At 37.5% G+C, this 27,253-nt stretch overlaps 1 protein-coding gene across 1 annotated transcript; it reads left to right on the top strand.

Moving 5' to 3' along the window:
- Positions 1 to 2,543: 2,543 nt before the first annotated feature.
- LOC149414400 (uncharacterized) lies at positions 2,544 to 23,240 on the top strand. The gene is made up of 16 exons (XM_089644157.1): positions 2,544 to 2,628; positions 3,499 to 3,843; positions 4,286 to 4,686; positions 5,666 to 5,870; positions 5,953 to 6,034; positions 7,612 to 7,896; positions 10,721 to 10,884; positions 11,452 to 11,596; positions 12,137 to 12,316; positions 13,339 to 13,502; positions 14,087 to 14,153; positions 14,986 to 15,186; positions 16,662 to 16,852; positions 17,389 to 17,464; positions 19,784 to 20,116; positions 21,392 to 23,240. The coding sequence occupies exons 2-16, from the start codon at positions 3,527 to 3,529 to the stop codon at positions 21,899 to 21,901; spliced, it is 3,321 nt and encodes a 1,106-aa protein (XP_089500283.1). The 5' UTR covers positions 2,544 to 2,628; positions 3,499 to 3,526; the 3' UTR covers positions 21,902 to 23,240.
- Positions 23,241 to 27,253: the final 4,013 nt, after the last annotated feature.

Raw genomic sequence — 27,253 nt, 5'->3', positions numbered from 1 at the left:
ATTGTAATGGCATTTATCTGAAATTTTTTCAATACTCAAAAATGGATATATATTATCGCAATATTTGGTCAGAGTATTGGCACATTGCTATTGGCACACTGCTAGTCAATCTAAGGGAGTCTGCTATCCGTGGTTTCAACAATTACCCCATTTCTCAAAAAAAAAATTACTCATTCGAATGAGGATGGAAATTGTTCCGTTCCTTCTCATCTTTTTAAAATTCACGTGACTCCCCAGATTCTGTGGATAAAAAATGTAGATCACATATTTTTCGGTTGTCCCTCTCTAAACAAAATATCCTCTCTTTTATCAATTGTCTCCCCCTAATTCAACATCTCATCTATTCAACGTTTGAATTTGACTACAATCTTCAATATAATTTTGAAATTAGCCAATGTAAACACAATCTCTAAATAGTATAAAATAAAGTCGTTTTCTGCGTCTGTCTGTTTGTGCGCTTAGTTCTTCTTAACTACGCAACGGATTTTGATAGCGTTTTCATTATCATTCACGTTTATATATATAAAACATGTATATTGTACTTATATATAAGAGAAAAGTCGATGTTTGATAATCAAGTCGTAAAAAAATATTTTTCTGGCGCTTACATTGCTAACGCTGGCTAAACCCTATGAGATACATCAAAATAATGTTCTACCGAATTGTATATCTTGAAAAGGACTACAAAAAAGTCTGGGATGGTATAAGTCTATCTCCTAAGGATAAACCCTAGCAACGCCGGATACACGTCAGCTAGTTAATATATAAATTCACCTTCACTTTCTCCATAATTGGAAAGGGTGATGATAGCAGTTCAATAACAATTAAAGTTTTACGGGAGTGTCGCGAACGTCAAAGTTTACGCCATTCCAGGACAACAAACGAAGTTCTTCCCGAACTAAAAGATGAAAATTTGACAGATGTTTGCAAAATAGAATGCAGAGAAAAACGCATCAATATTGTAAACATCAAACTTCTATGGTTGTAATCTGTCAAATGTCAAACTGTCTAATTTATGCGAAGTTTTACGAAATACTAAACAAAAGTTGTCACTATAATTGGTAAAATTTCGATCGCGCTGGCCTCGCTTATTATGAATGTTTTTTAGATAAAACCTTTAGATTCACCTTAATTACTGTACGACACAACTTTTAACCTTCGGGGAGGTGGAAAATATTGCAATAAAAATTTCAATTACGTAAAACTAAAATTATCTTTCGTTTTGTGAAACGAGACCGTCCATTTTCAAACTTTATTTGTTTATTGTCAAATGTCATTTTGTTTTGTTGGTATTTCTGTTACTATAGGACGAAACGAACGGCTAGAAGTAGCTAGAGTCAATCGCGCGGGCGTTTTTTTTTAATGTTAAAAAATTCCGTCAAATTAGTATTTACCTAATATGCATGCATTATGTGCGTTGTGATTGAAATTTATTAGCTGGATTTTATTTTTTTACGTTCAAATTTTATTTAAGTAAACTATTTCTGCGATGTTGAGCGGCTACGCTAAGTTTGTAATTTAAAAGAAAGTGCCCCCTTTATAGCGCCTGCTCGCGTCATGGCAAGAAAAACATCCCAGTTTTCAAGTAGTTTAGCGGCTACGCTAGGTTTGTGTAACATGGTTTGTGATTCAAAAGAAAGTGTCCCCTTAATACCGCCTGCTCGCGTCAGGGCAAGAAAAACATCCCAGTTTTCAAATAGTTTAGCGGCTACGCTAGGTTTGTGTAACATGGTATATATATCTCAAAAACCATGTTACACAAACCTAGCGTAGCCGCTAAACTAATTGAAAACTGGGATGTTTTTCTTGCCTTGACGCGAGCAGGCGGTATAAAAGGGACACTTTCTTTTGAATCACAAACCATGTTACACAAACCTAGCGTAGCCGCTAAACTAATTGAAAACTGGGATGTTTTTCTTGCCTTGACGCGAGCAGGCGGTATAAAAGGGACACTTTCTTTTGAATCACAAACCATGTTACACAAACCTAGCGTAGCCGCTAAACTAATTGAAAACTGGGATGTTTTTCTTGCCTTGACGCGAGCAGGCGGTATAAAGGGGGCATTTTCTTTTTCATCATAAACCATGTTACAAAAACTTAGCGTAGCCGCTCAACATCGCAGAAATAGTTAACTTAAATAAAATTTTAACGTAAAAAAATAAAATCCAGCTAATAAAATTCAATCACAACGCACACAATGCATGCATATTAGGTAAATACTAATTTGACGGAATTTTTTAACATTAAAAAAAAAACGCCCGCGCGATTATGTTTCTAGCCGTTCGTTTCGTCCTATAGTAACAGAAATACCAACAAAACAAAATGACATTTGACAGTAAAGTTTGAAAATGGACGGTCTCGTTTCACAAAACGAAAGCTGATTTTAATTTTACGTAATTGAAATTTTAATTGCAATATTTTCCACCTCCCCGAAGGTTAAAAGTTGTGTCGTACAGTAATTAAGGTGAATCTAAAGGTTTTATCTAAAAAACATTCATAATAAGCGAGTCCAGCGCGATCGAAATTTTACCCTATAATTTTATAACATTATTTAATAACTGTTAAATCTCCTATTGAAGTTTGCCTTACATCACGACTGTTGCAAGTGAATTGTAGTCAAAGAGAGATGTATAAATTACGTTAATATTGATGGAAGAAATTGTTCGTTTTCCAACATTCTTCCATACAATTCTTGTGTCAATCCAACAACATTACAATACTTATAGACATGTTGTAGATACCTCAAAGAGGCAATCGTGAGATACGGTAATTGCCGTCCTTTCGATTTAGTACTCCACTCCAAACACTGGTAAAAACCAAGCAAATTACTTATTATAAATAATAGAATTATTTCGATTGTTTCTTAATGACTTTAAGCACCATTAGAGATAGTGAGATAGCGAACATAGCAAAACATACATATAAGAAGGATGATTTACTGGCAGTAGGTCATCTCATACAGCGTGTCGTATTCGCCTTAGTTGAAGGGAGTAAGCGTATATTGTTGTATTCGACACAACTTTTAAGTGCGTAAAAACTGTCCCGTCCTATATCTATTTCATTTATACACACATATTCTCGAAATGTACGCCTTTTTCTTACACGAAAGGACGTTTGAATTGAGAATTTACTGGAAATAAAAATGTGTTTCTTGCCACATACAGTAACGTTTCTATATGTTTGAAATATCATTGTGTCAATCTTTGAAATCTGTCGAATCGTTTTTTATGTTCAAATGTTATTATTATTATTGATAAGGAGATATTTCATCTTATTTCTTTAACAGCAACTCAGTATCGCCCTGGTAAAATTACTTGAAATTGCTATAGCCGTGTTTGGTGACAAGATCGGTACTTCCCCACCTTCCTCTTTCCCATATGCTTCCCCTCATAACGTACCTCAATTGGGGAAGCCATAGTCCACTGGTTCCGTGCAGTTGAGATTCTTGTGCACCACCTATTCACGTAAAATATAATAACAATGTTTAATGCTGTTTAGAATAAAGCAATGAATAATAAATAACAAGATGGCCGCTAAGGAATTCAAAATGACTACTAAAGAATCAAAAATGACTGCTAAAAATTCCAAAATGGCGGCGAAAGAAACCAAGATGGCTGCCAAATATCTAAGCCCTTCAGAATTTGAGAATGTTTGTCGCGTTTGCTTGAAGCAACGGCGCTTGCAGTCGATATTTGCATACAAGGTTACATCGCGCAAGCCTGCGGAAGACCTAGGGTTTATATACAGGCAGTGTTCCGGTTTGGGGTGCGAACCTACAGATGGTTTGCCGACCAATATATGTCTGGGATGCTATGGAGCGCTGATGGACGCATACAACTTCAGGTATTTATCTTATTCTTATAGAGAGTTTAACAAACATTCCCGAATAACCTGACAATATTTGAATTACTCCCGCTGTCAACATTATAGTGTGGAAATGTTGCTTGTGCAATGATGGAGCACTTCGCTAGCATATAATTGAACCTACAATGCCGCAACTGGAACCAAACGCATTTTCAACTCAGTCAATAGTCTAAAAAAACGTCACATGAGAACGATTCAAATCTACGATTCATTGTTGAGTTCATCAGCTTTTTTTAAAGAATGATTTACCAGCATCTCTGTTTCTTCCTTTTTCTCTTCAAACATAAACTTCACACAGCAACCCTAAAGATGATATTGGCTCTGAGAGAAATTATTTTCCCGTGAGGAATTATTGTAAAAAAAATATAAAAAAACATAACACTTTTCTTTACAAATTTACATAAATTCAATTATTTTTCAGGAATTTATGTGCGCAGTCTGCTGTAACACTAGAGAGGTCACTAAAAGAGCATGCAGTAGAAAATAAAAGCCACATCACTCTGCTGACAACACCAAACAGTAAAAATAACAACAATTCTGAAGAAAATCCCGACAAAATCATCAAGGAAGAAATTTCTGATTCTGATATCGCAGTTTCGGAACGTTCTGATAATTGGGCAGATGAACCAACTATTGATTCTGAATTTGACGAAATTACAATTAAGAAATCTAGGTTGCGGAAAACTGAAAAACGGAAATCTAGATTGCGGAAATCATCCGAAGAAAGTCTATTTGAAAATGATATTTCTGAAATGAATATGAGTTTGTCTGAACTACAGAAATATAATAAAGAAGAAAAATCAGATAGTTTTTCAAACGAAGGTAAGATTTTTATTTGAATTTCAAAGTTAATTTTCAAGTTCTGTGAAAGATTTTTTCTAGTTCTGTTATTATTTTATTTCTGTCAAGCAACTAACCTAAAATGATATAAAAACAGAACTTGAAAAGGACTTTCACAGAACTCGAAAATGAATGTTGAATTTTGATGAATTGTTCAAATTCTCCGAAACAACCCGTCCTTATTGTTAGTTTGATAGTTTGTTCGTTTGCCTCAGTGAAAACTGTTAATTGGAGAGTAGAAACATTGTGAAGTAGTTTTTCCTGTCTGTAATTTCTAGGGTAACCCACATATTTTTATTTCCATAATGAGTTTGTAATATCCATTATACTACAAGGTGCAGAAGGGCTATTAAAAAAAACGGATTAATTTACAGAAATGGAGTTTATTTTATTCGGTACGTCATGTCGTTATATGCCGTTATATGCAAGTCCTAAAGATGATGGTAGGCAGAGATACATTGTACAGCGATGTACTCCCGAATTCGATCCTTGAGTTCGTCCAAGGTGTGAGGCTGATGTTTAAAAACATTTTCCTTCAGATAGCTCAACAGAAAGAAGTCGTGGCGACAAAAGAATGCCTATTTTCAAGAAACGTTTGGACGGCGAAGGCCCGGTGTTGTCCGGACCAAGCCATGGTAACGACTGAAAACGGCACGACCCTCCAGATATAATGAGACCCCTTCTAGGTTCCTGTGAACCACATAAGATTTACCAAACACAGGACACGACAAATCAAATAATTTTTTTGGTTTCTCGTGTAGTAATTAAGTCTTCAATTCGATCAATTGAAAACCAGATCTGAATAGCCAGGTACTTCCCCTCCTTCATCTTCCCCATCTTCTTCCTACCCCACTACCCTCAACCTCATAATATACCCCAATCGGCGATGCCATAGTCTCTCTGGCTCCAAATGGTTAGAAGCAGTTCGGACTCTTATTAATTGTAATTGTTTTTTTCCAAGGTGTTGTGAGCTGTCTCCGCTGCGAAGCCAAGTTTGCGACCACCTCTGGGCTGGAGTTCCACACGGTGGAGGTGCATTCGTTCGAGGACGAGGCGGGCTACAGCTGCTACGGATGCGATGCCGTGTTCCCCTCGGAGTTGGGACGGGCGTTGCACGAGGAAGGCTCCTGTCCCAACATGCGACCCGGCACCAAGTACTGCTGCAGGTCAGTGGGGGAGCTGTGGGGGAATGCGATTAAATGAAGAACAAAAATTACATTTAATTTAATTTTGTATCTGTTTTTCAAGATTATGCTCAACGAAAGTGGATTCGCGCGCACAGTTTGATGCCCACCTCGAGGGACACCGAGTCACCCATTTTATTGCAGAGGTAAGTGAACAAGACGATATACAGAATACCAAGGATCCCAACCGCTAGGAGCCAGTGAGACTATGACATCCCCAATAAGCTCCAACTAGCTTAGTAAATGTCATGTGAATAGATATTTCTACGGAGAATATGAAAATATTTGCGCTCCGAAACAATACTGGACCAAAATACCAGATCCAACGCGTTTGCGTGATGAATCATGCACTTAAATTTTGATTGCAAACAAAATAACAAAGATAATAAGTTAATTAAATAAATAATTAGTAAAACCTTCTTTATCGCTTGTCTGATATGATCTTTATATGATGCGTCACATGGATTTGCTTTCTGAAGCGCGCTATGAAAGCCTCCAATCTAGGAGAAATGGGGCCCATGCAGTAACAGCATTTAAAATAATGATCTATTTTATTGACAGCCTATTCCAGGTTCCAGGCCCAACCCACAAACAGGAATTAATCTGGTTCACAGATGGGTCCAAGATGGAGGAGGGAACAGGGGCCGGGGTCTGTTTACAGAGTTACAAGAGGGAACTTACTGTTTTTCAAGCTGAGATGGAGGCCATCTTAGCTGGAGAAAATACATATCGGGTAGGCAGCCCTAATGGAACTGGAAAGTAACCGATAGGACTCCACACTGGTGATGGAAAGCAGGACCATTCTTGTAGAACTTGCTACCATCAATAAAATAACTGATCTGGGTACCAGGACATAAAGGAATTGAGGGCAATGAGTGGGCTGATGGACTAGCAAGGAAAGGGGCGAAAGCACCACTTACAGGATCCAAGCCGGCCGTAAGAGGTAGCAGCTTGCCACACCAAAATACATATTGAAAGGTGGGTCAAATCCCGGCACTGGGAGGAATGGGAAAGGGCACCCGGAATGAGGCAACCAAAGTACTCATAAACGGACCAGACCCAAGGTGAACCAGACAACTACTCAATATGGACAGTGCACTCACTGAGGGAACCGGTAGGACTACTAACGGGACACTGCCATCTCAGGAGACACATGCAGTTGTTGGGAGTGGAAAACACCGACAGATGCAGGAAATGTGAAGAGTAACAAGGCTTAGATACCTGAGAAGACACATTGTAGAACCAGAAGACATAGCCACATATCCAATGACAACCCTAGTGAACTTTATAAAAGGGACCGGGTGACTGTTAAAGAAATGAGGTAAAATGGAAGAAGACAATGGGCCTGTTGCCTAAGTGCTCAAGGGAACCTTACGTCAACCGTCTTCTTTTCCGTACTTCTTGGTTCGTACCGAACAACTACATCCAGGGTCGACATCACCACTTACTCTATATTCCATTTGGCAGAATGGACATTCTAGCTCGGCATAGCGAGACAAGAGCTATGATGCTGTTGGAGTCTGTAGGTCTCTTGACATTTTCAGCATTGGCCTTAAAGGTTTCGTGAGCTATTTTAGTCAAGGACTCTAAAATATATTATTGTTAAATATTTCAATTATTTATTTAAATATGTCGTCTATATTGTAATAGGATTACATAAATCTATAATACGCATTATTAAAAAAAACGTATTGACATTGGTATGTTTAATGTTAATTTCCAGTCATCTCCATCAACCAAACAGCCGTTTTACCGGTGTCCTGACTGCCCGTATACCTCGAGGAATGCCGAGCAGGCCGCCGCGCACGGGCTGCGTCACCGCGGTCTGCGCCCCTTCTCCTGCCCGCGCGCGTCCTGCACCTTCCGCACCGACCTGCGCGCTTCGCTCAATCAGCACGCGGCCAGGCACTGCAAGCTCAAGCCGCTGGCGTGTCCGCAGTGCCACTACAGGGCCAGGGGTATCTCAAGTCTGCGGGGGCACGTCAAGCAGCATTCCACTTGGGATAAGGTAGGGTGATGAAGGGGTAGGGTAAGGGTAATTGTAAAGTTACGGGGAAGTGGAAGGGGAAGGGAATGTGGAGGGGAAGAGTAAGGTAAGAGTAAGTACTCGTCCCCTGCCCAGCTAACTGCCTGTCATATTGCACCACATCTCTATTATCTCTCAATAGTATAAAATGAAGTCACTAACCGCGTCTGTTTGTTTGTGCGCTTAGTGCACTTAACCTCATGACGATGCCTCTATTAGAATACACACATGTTTGTGCGCTTAGTACACTTAACCTCATGACGATGCCTCTATTAGAATACACACATGTTTGTGCGCTTAGTGCACTTAACCTCATGACGATGCCTCTATTAGAATACACACATGTTTGTGCGCTTAGTACACTTAACCTCATGACGATGCCTCTATTAGAATACACACATGTTTGTGCGCTTAGTGCACTTAACCTCATGACGATGCCTCTATTAGAATACACACATGTTTGTGCGCTTAGTGCACTTAACCTCATGACGATGCCTCTATTAGAATACACACATGTTTGTGCGCTTAGTGCACTTAACCTCATGACGATGCCTCTATTAGAATACACACATGTTTGTGCGCTTAGTGCACTTAACCTCATGACGATGCCTCTATTAGAATACACACATGTTTGTGCGCTTAGTACACTTAACCTCATGACGATGCCTCTATTAGAATACACACATGTTTGTGCCCTTAGTGCACTTAACCTCATGACGATGCCTCTATTAGAATACACACATGTTTGAATTCTGAAGAATGTTGTCAGTGTCCCTACATTGGGCGCACTGCTCCTCACCATTGATCCATACCTCAAATGGAATCTTCACACTCAAATAATTGCAAACAATATAATAAAAACCATGCACTTCTTCAGAACGATACTAAACTTCCTCAACTCACAACACTTGAAAATGGTTTATTTTGCACTCTGTCAATCTATTATTGAGTATGGTATCATAGCGTGGGGAGGTGGAACTTCATCTGCACTAGACTCAATCATAAAGGCACAGAAAACTATTTAAAAAAAATATTCTTGGGCTTCCTCTAATTACTGACTCGAACTTAATCTTTAATATTATGAATGTGTTTGATGTTCGGCAGACATACGCAAAAACAATACTCACTCACCTATACACAAATATACATACATACTACGAAAAAAGATCTAATACTCGCTGTACTCGAAGAAATAACAAAGACCTACTTCAAATTCCTGTAACGCACACTACTTTTGGACAACGAAACTTTAGATATCTTGCGACAAGACTTTACAACATTCTTCCTGATAAAATAAAAACATGTCATTCACAAAAAAACTTCAAAGATGGCGTAAAAATTTGGATCAAAAGTAATGATATGGCCTTTACCGGTGCACTCATCCAAATTCGCAGTTATTGATGCAACCTAATTATTGTATTTATTTTCATATAATTTGTAGGTATATTATTAGGACTATAAACGAACTTGGTAAATGATGTATTGATATTGATGCTACCTAACTATTGAGTGTTCGTATTGTTATATAATTGTAGGTACATTATAGTACTATAAATAAACTTGGTAGATAGCTGCCTCAACACAGGCTAAGCCTAGTGAGAGGGGCTATGATAAACCTTAACACATAACTACATTAACATTTCTATTATTTACATTTATTTTACCTACTGTTTACATATCAATTTCCGTTGATAAAATTATATACTCATCTAATTTATAAACCAATGTACACAAAACAGTATTTCATGTATTTCTATAGTTATAGTTTGAAAATTTGTCACAATAAAGATATTATTTATTTTCTTATGCTTCCGATTTTGTTGTCCGGGTTAAATATTCCCCATAGGAAAAACTAAACCCTTCCACTCACTTTTCCACAAATGATCAGCTAGTCAATCAACACTATGTAAGTGCATTATATAAGTAAAATAAATATGTACAAAACAATACAAGAACAACAACATGTCAACTCATCAGATATCAAATGGGAAAAAAATTCACCGTCTCCAGATATTTTCATATCAGAGGGTTCGGCTCGGTAGAACTTCTAACAGGGCCTATAAATCCTACTGATCCCTCAACATAAATATTTAAAAAATCTTTTGTTATCCTACATGTATTCAAAATGACCGACTTTTGCATCTTTATATAATTATTATTATTATTAGTTCTTCTAAGCTATGCAACAGAGTTTTTTTTTTTTTTTTTTTTTTATGTGACACCTCACAAGAGTGTCCCTGCCTGTGCAGTGTACAGACAGGGGAACTATGTCACCACCCGGTTGGGCGGCGTTGTGAGGCGGAGTAAGGTAGGGGCTGTAGGAAGGGATTTGTTAATGCGGGCCTTGAAGAGGCTCGGATTATAGGTTGATAAGATTAGTTTGATAAGATTTTCACTATCTTTTAGAGAATTTCTTCCGGAAGGTTTACATAATATATATAATACATGCATATTATATTTATAGAAAGTAGAGAAAAGTCAAGCAATGCAAAGCTAGTTTTACAGTAAAAGGTGTCCTTTTTTTGTGACAGACTTTACTTTACGGGTTGTCATGTTGTGCTCAGTATTAGAAAAAAAACTTAAGTAGGTATAATTCTCTGCATGTGTATTTTCATGGACATGTAATTCTATTCTATGTGTAATTCTGGCAGAATAATATTGAATATGTGAAATTTATCCTTACACCATCCGGCCTTATTTCTTGAACAAATAAGGCCGTAGCTTGTGTAACGATCGATAGTGATTTTTTCACAATTTATAGTTCTTTTGTACTAAATATTATTTTGTTAATTCTAAATGTTGGCAGTGCCAGATTTGCGACGAGTCATTTGCCACCAAACAGCAGCTGTTGGATCACGGCGCATCGGAGCATGGCGCTGTACAGTTCTCTGCCTGCCCTCGCTGTGCCAAGTTCTTCACTGGCAAGGCAGTCTATTCCAGACATGTGGCAACTTGTTCTTATGTACCAGGGTGTGTTTTAATCTTATATTTTCATTTCATCTATTCCCCTTGTCCCATTTAAGTCGAGGAACCATTGCTTCGTTAAGGCATTTCCAGGTATTCATGACATATGAACATAAAATATAAGAAAAGCTTTGATATATCAAATTTGAAACGTTAAAATTAAATTACATAAAACATGAATCTTCCTTCTTGATCAAGACCAAAATCAGTCTCCTAAGAAACCCGGAAACTTTCCATATTCCTTTCCAAAGAACCTAATGAATAATGTTTGGATCTTTGAGGATATGGTAGTGAGACAATGAAAGATGATGGTTGTGATGTCACAGCGTTTATTTGAGTGAGTCAGTAGCGCAGTTGCGAGATGACCGATGACGATGTTCTCCACCGTGTTGGTGGAGATCGGACTTGAGGATGTGTTCAGCACTGGAAGAAGACATGGAGCCTTCCGAGAACACCAGAGTGAAGCAGGATTGCCGAAGGTATGATGGACCTGGTCGGCAGATAAGCGGGAGATGCAGACCGGCGAAGGTGTCGCGGGCCAGGGATGTATCTAACTATTTAATGTCTTTTCAGGGGCACAAGTGACACTATTGCAGATGACAAGTGTTTCTCTGGAGATGAAATAGACATTTCGACTGCTTTTGTGAAATCCGGTGTGCCAATTGAGACAGAAACGCACGTGATTACTGAATATGGCAAGATGATACGCACCGGCGAGGTAAGTACAAACCTACAGGGTGAATTTTACTATTTTTTCAATTTTTCTTAGCTTCTGCATTTGAGTACCAACTGCTCCCAACCATCTGGAGCCAGTGAAACTATGGCATCTCCAATGTTATATATTGGGGTATGGGACAACTCACTGGCTCCAGACAATGTTATATATTGGGGTATGGGACAACTCACTGGCTCCAGACAATGTTATATATTGGGGTATGGGACAACTCACTGGCTCCAGACAATGTTATATATTGGGGTATGGGACAACTCACTGGCTCCAGACAATGTTATATATTGGGGTATGGGACAACTCACTGGCTCCAGACAATGTTATATATTGGGGTATGGGACAACTTACTGGCTCCAGACAATGTTATATATTGGGGTATGGGACAACTCACTGGCTCCAGACAATGTTATATATTGGAGTATGGGACAACTCACTATCTCCAGACAATTTGGGGCAGTTGAAACTCTTATGCAGAACTCGCATAAAAAATAATGTATTAATACAGTATTTGTGTTTTATGTCATGTAGGTAAGCTACTCGTGCGATAGCTGCGATTACACAACCAAACAGAAACGTTACCTCGTCTCGCACATGCGTAGCCACGAACCTGAGCCATCCTTCAAGTGTCACATCTGTCCTTTCCGCAGCCGTTACGTGGAAAGTCTCAAGGCGCACGGACGGACGCACTCTCAACGTTTACCGCACCAGGTAACTAACTCAATGAGAGTTCGCACTAACAAACATGCTTAGCATTTTTTATTTTTACATTAACAATTTCCCTCAGGACGTAGCGTTGAAAATATTGTATGCGAATCAATTTGTGGTTTTATTGTGGACCGTAAACAATTTTTGACACAACTATTGGGGTGGTTGTGGTTTACAGTTAGAATTGGAAAGGTATTCTGACTTCCCCTTGGTCTTTTCGATCGATATCAAGGCTTCTGCTTGTTATCATTGCACAAGCTTCCATAATTGACTCGAATAACGCACCAAAGGATGTTCTCTGCACTGGTTTTCTTAACAGACTGGTGATGAATAATAAATTGTTGCAATGTCACTCGTGTAGATATGTAGTTACTCCACACTGTCAGATAGGGACAAGTAATTGGATGGAGGAATGCAGTAACATACGTTAAAGGGAGATGCGTATAGTTGCGTCAACAGGGCCTTTATCATCTTTTGGGATGTTGTGTGCAGTTTCTTTTTGTGGAGTGGAAATGGGTCTTGGGTAAAATCCTTGTTGTAGGAGGGAGGAAACACAGAGTCTGGCAAATCGTTCCATGGCCGAGCTATTGAACTCAAGAACTGGTTGTAGAAAAGATCCGTTCTCATGTACAAAGACCTGTGGTGCTCATTTAGCATGTTTGTAACAGAGATCAATGATGCTAATTCCTCGGAGCATCTTCCATTGAAATACTGGTAGAACAAGGATAGCATTCCCACTTGACACTTGTGCTCTAAATATTGTAAGCTGTTTGTTGAGATAGGGTTTATCAATCTATCCTCCCTCCTACAGCGCGGGTATCTCGTGTTTAAAAAATATAACTTAATAATATTATTTACAAAAAATAAACTATAGAGCTGTTTTTCTGGTTTAAAAATATGCTACAATTATTGTATAATTTATATCAGACAGACAAATCACCTGTACATTGTTCACAATGTTTTGTCTTTCAATACATCATACGTAAAAAGTAACCTAACCTAAGTTTTTAAACAATTTTTTGCAGTGCGTGCAGTGCGATGAAACCTTTCTAGATGAGGATGCGCTACAAAAGCATGTAGCACTAGTACATGACAAGTTGCCACTGCGCGATCATACTTGCAAGTTCTGCGGCAAACAATTCACGCTAGTTGCAAACCTGAAGAGACATAGCGCCATCTGCTCTGAGAGGTAAGAGATCACTGCACTGTGGTCACTGAAGTGTGATCATTTTACTGTGATTGCTGAAGTGAGATAATTTTATTGTGATCACTGAAGTGTGATCATTTTACTATGATCCCTGAACTGTCACTTAAGTGTGATCATTGAAGTGTGATTACTGAACTGCGATCACACTTCATCGCTGAATTATGAACACTGAAGTGTGATCACACCTCATCAATGAAGCATTATGATCACTGAAGTGTGATCACACTTCATCACTGAACCGTGATCACCGAACAATGATCATTGATGATCAAGTATGATCACTGAACTGTGATCACAAATATAAACCTCGTATGAGATGCTTAAAATCACAGAATCTTATGATACGGCAATTTAGTAGAGTTTAATTGAAGTAATAATTTATCATTGAAGAAGAAGATAAAATTAATAAATATAAGCGAAACATGAAACAGAACAAGACACAGAAAAATAAAAAGATAACGTTCACAACTAGGAATAGAACACGGGATCTCTTGCCTTACCCGGACAGGCCTCTTAAACCACTCGACCATTGAGACCTATTTATAAATTATGTTTATTATTTTCAGATTATCATCAAATGTTGAAGTCGTAAAAGAAAAAGAAGAGGTTTCTGTTGAACAGTTGGAGTGTGAAGTAAGATTCTTCAAATTTTTATTTAAAATTAAAAATTTTAAGCATCGCTTGAATTGAAATGTCTTACGTATCTATGTGTAAGTGACTAGATCTGACTAGCCAGGTACTACCCAACCTTCCTCTTTTGCATTTCACCATCTTTCCCCCGGACTCGCAATTTTCTTTTATCCTAGTTAAGTCCTCCATCATTGCACAAGCAACTTTTTACCAATAGAATGATGGTACATATTAGGAAGAATTTAAATATTGCCAGAAGAAGAAAATCACATTAGCGAACTAACTAACCGTTTCTCTACAGGGTAGGCAGAGATGACGGAACGCTAAAAAACTACTTGCTTCATTCACATTCATACATTGTCTCATACATACCCTTGTGTTATTTGGACTCTTGACAAGCATTTATTGATGAACTTGATTGTGCCGTCTCTTCCCCCGGGTGTCCACGACTTCTAATACCGTTCCCATTCGCTTCATATATTATTATTCTCCTTCATTTTATCTTCTATACATGCCTAAACCATCCAAGCGACCCTTTGTTAATCTTACTCATTCGCAGAATGTATTCCACTACATATATACCACTTCCGACAGACTACTGTCACAGGCTACTCTTACATAGCCTAGCATTCTTTGCGAATCTCAACACTTGTAACACAAGCGTATACAGTTTTGCCACACATATACCTCAGATATCTCATTCCTATAGCAAGCAGTCTACTATAATATAGAATATAGAATAAGGTTAACTAACTTGGTACCTCCCTTTCCATCTATATTAATATAGATAGTAAGTTTGTGAATAATTCATTATTGAGTAATAAGTGTTTTCTAGACTTGCGGCCTGGCATGCAGTTCACCTTCTTCCCTGTGTCAGCACGCGTTGCGCCACGCAGAGTCCGCGCAGCTCGTGTGCCGCGCGTGTCCCTTTGCGTGCTCCACTCGCGCCGCTTTGCGCAGGCACGGACGCGTCCACGCCGCGAGGAGGGGCAAGGGAAAGCACGCCGCAAGGGATAAGGAGGTGAAGAAGCAGGAGGTAATGTTATTAATATTATACTTGTATATAGTTTATTATTTGTATTTTACATTATCTTGTTTATTGTACACTACCTGTTCATTAGGTCTTACTGATAAACGTGTTTTAAATTTTACATGACTGATAAACAACCATTGGTGTAGGGTAAATGGTTGTTTATCATTTGTATAAAACTTAATTATATGTAACACTATTCATTGTATTTTACACTATTTATTGTATTTTACACTATTCATTGTATTTTTCACTGTTTATTGTGTATGGCAGAATTCACTGTATTTTACACTTTCATTGTGTTTGGCAGAACTCATTGTATTTTACACTTTCATTGTATTTTGCACTTTTCATTGTATTTTACACTATTTATTTATTTTGCACTATTGATTGTATTTTACACTATTTATTGTATTTTACACTATTTATTTTATTTCACAGTATTTATTGTATTTTACACTATTTATTTACACATTGTATTTTACACTTTCATTGTATTTTGCACTATTTATTATATTTTAAGCTATTTATAGTATTTTACACTATTTATTGTATTTTTCACTATTTATTGTATTTTACACTATTCATTGTATTGTACACTATTGTATTTTACACAATTCATTGTATTTTACACTATTTATTGTATTTCACACAATATATTGTATTTTACACTATTGTATTTTGCATAATTCATTGTATTTTACACTATTTATTGTATATCACACAATTTATTGTATTTTACACAATTTATTGTATTTTACACTATTGTATTTTGCACTATTCATTGTATTTTACAATATTTATTGTATTTCACAGTATTTATTGTATTTTACACTATTTATTGTATTTTGCACTATTCATTGTATTTTACACTATTTATTGTGTTTTGCAGAATTCATTGTATTTTACACTTTCATTGTATTTTGCACTATTCATTGTATTTTACAATATTTATTGTATTTCACAGTATTTATTGTATTTTACACTATTTATTGTAATTTACACTATTTATTGTATTTTACACTATTTATTGTGTTTTGCAGAATTCATTGTATTTTACACTTTCATTGTATTTTGCACTATTCATTGTATTTTACACTATTTTTTGTATTTTACGCTATTCATTGCATTTAATATCTTTAGTTTTTTATATACCAACTGAAGTCCCCTACGTTGCCTGGGATTTACACAAAGTTTTTATACATCAGATGTAGACAGTTATTTTCCTTTTATTTTGAACTTCAAGTATGTGAAATTTCATCAACCTTCAAAAAATTCAAATCCACGCCACCCGCCACAGACACTCTTCTTTAACTAAATAGATTTGACACTATTTATTTGTATTTTACTGCCTCCATTGTCTTTACTGTAATTAGCATTAAAACTCTTTGGTATTTTAAACTATTAGTATTGCATATAAACCAGTTACACTTCAACCTCAATATTCCTACTAATAAATAATTAGTATATAATTTGAATAGTGCTCCATGTGCCAGCAATCATTCCCATCACGCGTGTCGTTACGCGCCCACGTGAGACTAGCGCACGCGGCGCTCATGCGCTACCAGTGCCCGTGGTGCGAGGCGCGCTATTGCAGCGGTGGAGGGTACTACCCGCACGTGCGCACGTGTCACAAGCGCCCAGTTCCATGCTCTGAACACGACAAGGGAGAGTTAGTACCAATTCATTATATACTATATATTTTTTAATCATTTAAAAAGCAGTTGCAACCTAACCTAACCTAACTTAACCTTACTCTCTTCCGTTTCCTTCTCTCTACAACATACCAAAGTTATACATATTTAGTAAAATATTTGCAGGATTCTCTTGTATTAAGAAACGGACTACAATCTTTATAGCGTATGTGTCAGGTGGGAATGCTGTGCTTGTTCTATCAGTATTTCAAAGGAAGATGCTCCGAGGAACTATCGTCAATGATCCCTTTGAAACATTTGTACACGAGTCACATGATAACAATCGTTTTTGTGGCTCCTTCTTTAGTTCAACAGTTCGGCTGTGTAACAATTTGTTGGTCTCTGTGTTCTTCTCTTCTGCAACATGGATCTCTTCCATGTTTCCTTCTTCCTCTGCTCAAAAGACCCTCCATACAGCATCTCCAAAGATGCCTCCTGTGTGGAGTTAATGTAAAAAAGAAGGTTTTGTTCTCGGTACACTTTATTTTACTAATTGATTATTTTCCTATTGCAGAATAAAAAAAGACACAACTCCTCGACCTCCGCGGCCAAAGATGGCCAAGGGATCTATTTGTGCATATGTTTGTGAGGTATGAAAAATAAAAGTCTTTAAAAAAACTTGTAGTTCTGTGAACAGTGGACGTCGCGTCCAAAAAGGTATGTTTCTAATTTCCTCTTCTATATATATATATATATACTAGCTGATGTTTACCCGGCGTTGCTGGGGGTTATCCTTATGAGACATATACCATCGCGGACTTTTCTGTAGGCCTTTTTAAGATATACAATTCCGTAGTACATTACTTTGGTGTATCTCATAAGGTTTAGACAGCGTTAGCAATGTAGCGCCCGAAAATATATTTTTACGACTTTTTTATAAAACATCGACTTTTTTCTACTTTCTATAAATATAATATTCATGTATTATATATGTAAACAATGTTATGATGCAGGGCTAGACTCCTTTTGTTTTAATATTTTATTCATTAATTTATTCTGCATCATCACATTTATCCTCGCCGATTCTCTAACCTAGTTAGGAACTGGGCAATTGTCGCTGGTATTGGTTTTGGTAAAATTTCGAATCATAATTTAAAATTTAAAATCTGTACCGGGCGGAAACAGAAAAACAAAACACTTCTTGGCTGGACAGTGAACGCGTGGGTTGGTAGACTGTACAGACGATGGTCGCAGTGCTTTTCGTTTTTGAATAATTAATTGTACGGAATGTAATTCCTTATTTTTTGTCGCCGATGAGTGCGATCTTGCTTACGGGCACGGCGGTAAACGTTTTTGTGACCGTAAAATAACCATTCCCGAAGTGGGTAATAGTGATCTCGCTGGACGGAAGTTGTTACGGACGGACCACGCGACCGCCGTATACGATTGAACGGGAATCCGTAAAGTAACGGTCAATCCTGTGTAGGATTGGATCATACGCGATTTATATTTTGTGCCATGCATGGCTGTCAATCGGGAACTTCGTTCTTTTTGATTTCTGGAGTTTGAATCCCGACATCGCACGTGTTCGACGGGCCGAGAAAGAGCCCTATGTATGGGTTGCAGCATCCCCAGGAACGGCTACGCGCTTATAGATAGCTGGAGTTCATGGATGTGGACAGGAGGAGTATATCCACCTTTCCAGAAGACGGATCACGCTTCTACGGAGTTACGTCCGCCTCCGAATGGGTGTGCGGGACGTTCCGTCGCTTCTCCCATAGTTTAGATACAGATAGCTAAAAACTGGTCGGTCTTTGGGGTAAGTCAAAATTATATAATTATGTTAATCTGTTGAGCTAGGGCTCATCAGCAAAATGTCCAAAAGGTTTCTAATACATGTAATATCTATCCATGCACCGCCTTTTATTTATGTACATTGAGATACCATCCTAAAACAAAAGAAACTATCATGATGCTGACACGCGACCTTGGTTGCGAACTTTCACACCTGAGATTATTGAGTATAAACATTCTAGATGATTAATTCTAACCTAGATTGGCGCGTTCTACCGAACAAAGTTTATACAATTATTATTATTTGTACCCTGGGTCAAACCCTACTTAACAACTTTTCGGAAGAAAATCTCTAAATGATAGTGAAAACCCTATCAAAATCCGTTGCGTAGTTTGGAAGATCTAAGCGCACAAACAGACAGACGTGAATAGCAACTTTATTTTATACTACTTAGAGATAAATAAAAATGTTAAAGTTCGTTTCTTCAAAATATGAAATCTCCGAAAGTTCTTCGCCGATTGTTTTGAAATTTTGACACAACTTTGCATTCGAATACGCTTGTTTTTTTATATACATATTATATCATATGGATGTCAACTGTGACAGTTTTTAAACAGTCTATCTATTGGACGTAAAAGCAACATGCGCTATTGTTTCTCTATCTGCACAGAAAGAGCTGATCGACAGCGTGGCGGGGTATAGCTAATATTTAATAAATCAAAACCAAAATTTTCTCTGAAATCATCAGATTTGTAAGTAGGTACTAAAATAACTACTTTTTTAATTATATACAATGTATTTTACGTAACATTTTTTTTTTCCGGCCCACCTGCTGCATGGCGGGCCGGATCTTCAACTGGTTCCACCGCAGTGGGAGAGATGGATTTGTATGTCCGTCACTCCTGGAAACATTGACTTCCAGATTCATATTCAACTTCCTCTTCTTCCTTTCCTTAAAAAGACCTTTCACACAGCATCCTCAGAGATGACATAGGCCACGAGGGATCTTTTTCCCTCAGGGCCTCCTGTGTGTAACTAATGTAAAAATAAATAAATAATAAGTGACAACTTATCTATTGTTAACAGAACTATTTATGTATTGTTTACTAATAAATATACATTAAAAGAATAACTGTGTTGCAGTTCCTAATTTGAAGCTATTTGTTTGTTTAAGATCTGCGGTCAGATCCTGGGCAGCAAGAACTCGCACGCCATGCACATGAATCGCCACGCGGGCAAGCGGCGCATGTACTCGTGCGGCCGCTGTCCCTACTCCTCGGCGTACAGCGAGGCCATCCGGGCGCACCGCCTGCGGCACGACGGCATCAAGCCGTACGCGTGTGCCTCGTGTCCGTATCGCACCGACATGAAGAGCTCGCTGGCTGTTCATGCGCGCATGCACGCCGGGGATCTGAGACACGCTTGCAGGCTGTGTCCGTTTCGCGCTATCAATGTCAGCAATCTGAAGAGGCACATGGCAAAGCATACGCAGAATAAGCCTTATAAGGTAATTTGATAGGGAAAGAAAAAGAGAGAGGATAAGGGTAAGTTAGTTCCATGCTTCCACTACTCTATATTAGTAGAATGGATGACATGTTGTCGAAGTTAGTTCCATGCTTCCACTACTCTATGTTAGTAGAATGGATGACATGTTGTCGAAGTTAGTTCCATGCTTCCACTACTCTATGTTAGTAGAATGGATGACATGTTGTCGAAGTTAGTTCCATGCTTCCACTACTCTATGTTAGTAGAATAGATGACATGTTGTCGAAGTTAGTTCCATGCTTCCACTACTCTATGTTAGTAGAATGGATGACATGTTGTGGAAGTTAGTTCGATGCTTCCACTACTCTATGTTAGTAGAATGGATGACATGTTGTGGAAGTTAGTTCCATGCTTCCACTACTCTATATTAGTAGAATGGGTGACATGTTGTCGAAGTTAGTTCCATGCTTCCACTACTCTATGTTACTAGAATGGATGACATGTTGTGGAAGTTAGTTCCATGCTTTCACTACTCTATGTTAGTAGAATGGATGACATGTTGTGGAAGTTAGTTCCATGCTTCCACTACTCTATATTAGAAGAATGGGTGACATGTTGTCGAAGTTAGTTCCATGCTTCCACTACTCTATATTAGTAGAATGGGTGACATGTTGTCGAAGTTAGTTCCATGCTTCCACTACTCTATGTTACTAGAATGGATGACATGTTGTGGAAGTTAGTTCCATGCTTTCACTACTCTATGTTAGTAGAATGGATGACATGTTGTGGTACATTTTTATTGGTGGTGAATGTATCTTGAATACCATGACGACTATAATGTCCAGATAAAATTTTGAAAATCTCAATCAAGTCACCCCTTTCTCTTCTTTCTTTTAACGTTGGTAATCTTCAATCTTTGAGTGTATCTTCATATTGCCGATCTTACAAAGCTCTCATGTTATATTTTTGTAAATCGTCTCTGCACTATATACTGTACTATTAAATCTATATCTTAAAAATAATATGGACTTCAACACATTTTAAAAGATATTAAACGCCTGACGTTAATAATCCCTTAGCGACAGATTAATTTTAAATTCGACCTGAATAACTTCAGATTCGATTCACTCGTAATAGCTCAAATAACAAAAAGTTGTGCCACAAATTCGACTCACGATGTGATGTATACTCACCATTTTCCTTCTTATACTATTCGTTTCCCGACAACATGTACATAATAGGGTAAATATAGGTTAGGTTATGAACTGTCATATTTTAATATATTTTCTTATTTCAGTGCCAGCAATGTGACAAAAGCTATTTCGACAAGAAGTCTCTCTCGGACCATGTTGCCTGCAAGCACGAGGGAGTCAAGCCCTATTCCTGCCCCCTGTGCGCTGTCCTCTTCAGCAGTCTCAAGGGGCAGCGGAGACACCTTGGGAAGTTCCATCCGGGGGCCCCTAAAGGGGGCGGTAGAGCGACTGGGGCACCTTTGGAGGGACAGATACAGACAGGAACTCAGATAGGAAGTCAAATTGGTGGACAGGTAGGAGATCAAACAATGGGACAGATGGGAAGTCAGACAACTGGACAATCAGGGACTCATTTAGTGGGACAGTTAAGGACTCAAATAGGACAGTTAGGAACTCAGACAATAGAACAGTTAGACAGTCAGATAGGGGGACAGTTAGGAACTAAGATAGAAGGTCAATTAGGGACAGGGGGACAATTAGATTCTCATATAGGGGGAGAGCTAGAGACAAACATAGGGGGACATTTAGAGACTCAGATGGGGGGACAGTTATGAGTTCAGACTGGAGGATAGATCAATTAGAGGAACAGATAGGATGTTAAAAATGGGACAGAGTTAGAAGGACAGTTAGAGAGCCAAATAGGGGAACAGTTGGGAGTTTATACAGGGGGATAGTTAGGGACTCTGACAATAAAACAGTCATGGAATCAGATGACTGAAGAAGGATATTTTAGAAATCAGACAACAGTTTGGGTAATGGATCAGTTAGGGAATCAGACAGCCGGACAGTTAGAGTTGGAAGTTTAAATAGGGGGACAGTTGGGAACTCAAATATGAGGATATTAGTTAGAAGCAAGGATAGGGGGACAGTTAGAGAGCCAGACAGGGAGAGAGCTGGAAGTTTATATAGGAGGACAGTTAGGAACATAGATAGGGGGACAGTTAAACGATCAGATAGGGGGACTGTTGGAATTTTAGATAAGAGGACAATTGGGAACTCAGATATGAGGATAATAGTTAGAAACATGAATAGGGGAATAGTTAGGGAGACAATTGAAAGTTTATATCGGAGGATAGTTAATAACTGACCGGTCAGTGGCTCAGTTGACATCGCGTTTGGGTCCCTTCGGCTGGCTAAGTCCTCCATCACTACACAAGCAACCTTTTCTGCTTACTGTGGTGGTAGTAGGAGATATTAAAATATTGTCAGGTTATTCGTAACCCGGGAATGTTTGTCTTTCTTTAAAAAAAAAAAAAAACTAGGGGACAGTTAAACAGTCAGATAGGGGGACAGTCGGAAGTTTAGATAGGAGGAAATGGGACGATTGGGGACTCAAATACGCAGACGGTTAGCAACAAATAGGACTCCAAATGGGGGCCCAATTGAATGTGAGTCTAGGAAACCAGTCAGGGGAACAGTTTGCGGTTCGTTCGGGGGCACAGTTGGGTAGAAACAAAATGGGTGGAAGTGATATTACGAGAATTATAAAAGGGAATGGAATTCAATTAGATAAAAATCTTATAGGTGGAACTTGAGCTATGAGCATTGACTTTATTTGGGTGCTATGTATGTTCTACTGGTATTTCAGAGGAAGGTGCTCTGAACTAGCATCATTGATACCTTTGTTTGATGACTATTTTTGCATTATTGTAGATAGCTTTAATAAATTTTATAAATAAATTACTGTAACTAGTAAGATAAGTTTAAAAAAATATTTTATTAATCATCCATTTTAAAATTAATTTTAAATAAATATATTTTATTATTTTTTTTAATTATAAACTAATGTTTGTTTATAAGACAAGTTTAAAAAAAAATATGTATATATGTAGAATCATTTTTTCCATTTACCCGCGCACCATAGTCCTTAAAAGAACTTTTTAACTCCTGACGTTTCGGACAGATCTCACGATCCATCTTCAGAGGCCTTATGCCTTGAGTTTTGTCTCAAACTGAACGCTTTCGCGTGTCTGTTCGGTCCAGAAGTCAAGATACAAGTGGGTGCTTATCAATTCTTATATCTAGGACGAAGTATGCGTGTTGAAAGAGATTTGACGGTAGAGGGGGTGGGGGTGGGGGCGGGGCTGGCAATATCAAGCGGTATGCGTGCAGCGACCTGATTGGGTTGCTATGAACTAGTTGGAGGTACTTCTGAGAATTTTGGAAATGCCGGTTTTGGGTTATTTTGATCAATTTTAACTTCCCTTAGATAAAGCCGAAATAATCTGACAAGAAACTTATACATATTCTTAGAAAAGCCGTACAACCTAAGAAAAATATATCACTAGAAGAATTTAAAGCCTTTAAGGCGCTTCGTTCGAATAAAGAAATAATAGTCTTACCGGCAGATAAAGGCAACGCGATAGTAATAATGAACACAAGCGATTATAACTCAAAAATGCGCAAAATTTTACTTGATCCCGTTTACAAAGTTAATAAAAACGACCCCACTTGAGAAAACAACAAAAAGCAAAATCATGGCCTCTGAACTCCATCATGATTTCAAGAAGATGCTTATGTATGGTCTTCCGAAGATTCATAAACCCAACTCCCCCCTCGTTAGCTCGTGTGGTTCATCCACCCAGAAATTTTCCAAAATTTCTAGCCCAACGCTTTCAGCCTTTTGTTGAAAAAGCGGATTCTTACGTGCGTAATGCTGAGCATTTTACTTCAATAATTTCTGATACAACTCTAAACAAAGGGGACTTTTTAGTTAGCTTCGATGTAGTCTCTTTGTTCACAAAAATACCTATCATTGAAGCATTAGAGTTACTTAAAACAAAACTAGACGTTCCCGCTTATTTTATCACTTTGACGGAACATTGCCTTAAAAATACCTACTTTCAGTTTGAGGGACAAATACATAAACAAATTCCTGGGGCTCCCATGGGCTCACCCCTCAGCCTGGTAATCGCTAATATTTACATGATGTACTTTGAAATAAAGGCATTAGAGAGCGCTCCTCTGAAACCTTCGGTACGTAGATGATACCTTCATTATTTGGCAACACGGAATTGAAGAATTAAATAACTTTCTTTTTCATTTGAACAGTATCCACGAAGGTATTAAATTTACCATGGAAATCGAAGAAAACGATTGTCTCCTATTTCTCGATATTTTAGTTAAAAAGAAAAATAACCGCAGCCTTAGCCATATCGTATATCGTAAACCGACATATACAAATAGATACTTAAACGCTAACTCAAATCACAACCCATCTCAGTTGTCATCAGTTATAAATACCTTAGTTACCTGATCAAAACGAATATGTAGAACTAGATCTTTTAGTAATGCTCTTCAAGGAAACGTCTTCTCCAAATGTTTAATAGACAAATCCATAAATAGACGCAAAAAAACTTATCCTGAAACGGAAGAAGAACCCCCTCTTTCTATAGCAATTCTCCCATAAATCATAGGCTCAACAGATAAAATTAGTCGCATTCTCAAAAGCAATAAAATCAAAACCATTTATAAATCGGAAACTAAAATCTCTTCTCTATTAAGAAGTTCGAAAGACCACATTCCACTTGAGTCAAGTGGCATTTTTAAAATACCTTTTGGGGCATGCGAAAAGGTGTATATTGGACGGAGCAATAGAAAAATATTACGCAGAATTGCAGAACATAAGGTGGATGTCACTAATAAACGCTTAACTTCATCCATAGTTCAACAAGTCCTTAATTAAGGTCATAAAATAGACTTTAATAATTCCACAAGAATAGCTAGCATATACAATGAATCATAAATAATTTAAAGCGAAGCAATTGATAAACATAAATATAATATGAATACCAGAAATTACTCAATTAGAATTTACCTTGAAATTTACAATTGATCAAAATAACCCAAAATCTGGCATTTCCAAAATTGTCAGAAGTACCTCCAACTAGTTCAAAGCAACCCAATCAGTTCGCTGCACGCATACCGCTTGATATTGCCAGCCCCGCCCCCACCCCCACCCCATCTACCATCAAATCACTTTAAACACGCATACTTCGTCCTAGACATAAGAATTGATAAGCACCTACTTGTATCTTGACTTCTGGACCGAACAGACACGAGAAAGCGTTCAGTTTGAGACAAAACTCACGACATAAGGCCTCTGAAGATGGACAGTGAGATCTGTCCGAAACGTCAAGAGTTAAAAAGTCCTTTTAAGGACTACGTTGCGGGGGTAAACCGAAAAAAATTTTCTACATCTTACACCCGTGAAAACCTTAACCATAACATATATACAGGGTGTATCGGCACGTACCCGACAAACTTTAACCAGCTATTCCTTAGCATATTTGGAGTAAAAAATCTTATGTGCACTTTGCTGTCCGGTAACGTTTTTTTTTAATAAAAAATTTATTATTCATATTTTCACCACATGTCACCACTGTTTTATCCTTTGATAAAGTTTGAAAACCCATCTGGCAAATATTTTATTCGAATTCCGTTGAATAATGCACGTGTGTACCTATATTGGCGCACGTTTACAGTCACAACGAAATAGCACGGCACCATTCGTCTCATTTTTAACTATTATTATTTAGTGTGTGCGAAAGAGCGAAGACGCCTTTTGACACACTTGCTTATAACACGAAACGCAATGCCAATGACAGTGATGTAGTGTGGAAATTTTAAATTTTTTTGTTTTTAATTGAAAAATAAATGCTACCGGACAGCAAAGTGCCCATAACATTTTTTACTCCAAATGTGCTAAGGAATAGCTGGTTAAAGTTTGTCGGGTTAGTGCCGATACACCCTGTATAATAATAAGCAGTAATTGTCGATTGAAGGACTTGGACATATTGAATTATTTGGCGGGTTGGGAATAAGCCGACGTAGCTCAGTGATCCAGAGCACCTGACCGGACATCAAAAGGTGCAGGTTCAATTCCCGTCGGCGGCATTTATTTTTACTCACGAGATTTTTTCAATTTGTATGGACATTTCAGGCGAGTAATTAATGCTTACAATAATATATATTTTACGCTTGTTTTGGAAACATGATCTGTTCATCCTGTTAATGATATATATGGTAAATTTTTTTAAGGTTAGGTTAGGTTATGTTTATTGGTAAAATGAAATGAAATAAAATTTAAATATTTATATATTTTGTGCTTTTTTAAATACATTTTTTATAATAATGTATTATTAATAAAATTTTCTACCACTACTTACAGTTAAATCATTTTCATGAGACCCTTGTTTATGTAGTGATGTGTACTGGGTGGATAATTTTAAAATTAAATTTAATAATAATAAACATAAAAACAACATTGTCGAATTAAATTGTGAATCTAAATTTAAGGCGAAGCTTAATGCAAAATCACTATTTTGATTAATATTCATAACAAATTGGTGTACATTATGAATACCAAAAAATATGCTTTAGATAAATTGAAGATTTTCCTATCGTTTCGCTTGAGTAGAATACAAATAAAAAAATAAATTACTCAATAAAAAATATAAATTTAAACTACTAAAAAAAACATTTTTTCAATAGAAATGTATGAACGCGTAAGGGAAACAATTTAAAAAAAATACAGTATTATAGCTAAGATTATCTGTGATAGTTTCTCATGATTAACTTTTTTGCTTTCTTATCAAATTATTTAGAAAATAAATGAAAACCAGTTTTGTGCTTGAAATCGAACGTTTCTAGACTCCGTTTGTCAAGCGATTTTAATGCCTGTTACCTACAATATAAGGTATACCAAGAATATACACATTTTTGGCTTGTAGCTTCCTCTTAAACGGAATTGATAGAAGTTACTATGTATCTTTGGTAAGAGGGGATTGCTGGCGGATGTTCCAAACTAGTTAGAAATACTTTTTTTAAACCTCCTGTATCACATTCAAACGAGTGTTTTTTAAAATGATTTGCATTCATTTTTATTAATTTATTCCTTTGGTATT

This window comes from Hesperophylax consimilis, chromosome 20, assembly GCF_061612785.1.
Source record: "Hesperophylax consimilis isolate HC1 chromosome 20, BYU_Hcon_1.0, whole genome shotgun sequence".
NCBI classification, from domain to species: Eukaryota; Metazoa; Arthropoda; class Insecta; order Trichoptera; family Limnephilidae; genus Hesperophylax; species Hesperophylax consimilis.
Note: the sequence above shows the minus strand (reverse complement) of the source record. Positions and strands in the feature narration are given on the sequence as shown.

Excerpts from the sequence above, each read along its gene's own strand:
- LOC149414400 (XM_089644157.1), top strand. The coding sequence starts at position 3,527 with ATGGCCGCTAAGGAATTCAAAATGACTACTAAAGAATCAAAAATGACT. Across the intron at positions 4,687-5,665 it reads AGATAGTTTTTCAAACGAAG|GTGTTGTGAGCTGTCTCCGC; the intron begins GTAAGATTTTTA and ends TTTTTTTCCAAG. Across the intron at positions 7,897-10,720 it reads AGCATTCCACTTGGGATAAG|TGCCAGATTTGCGACGAGTC; the intron begins GTAGGGTGATGA and ends AAATGTTGGCAG.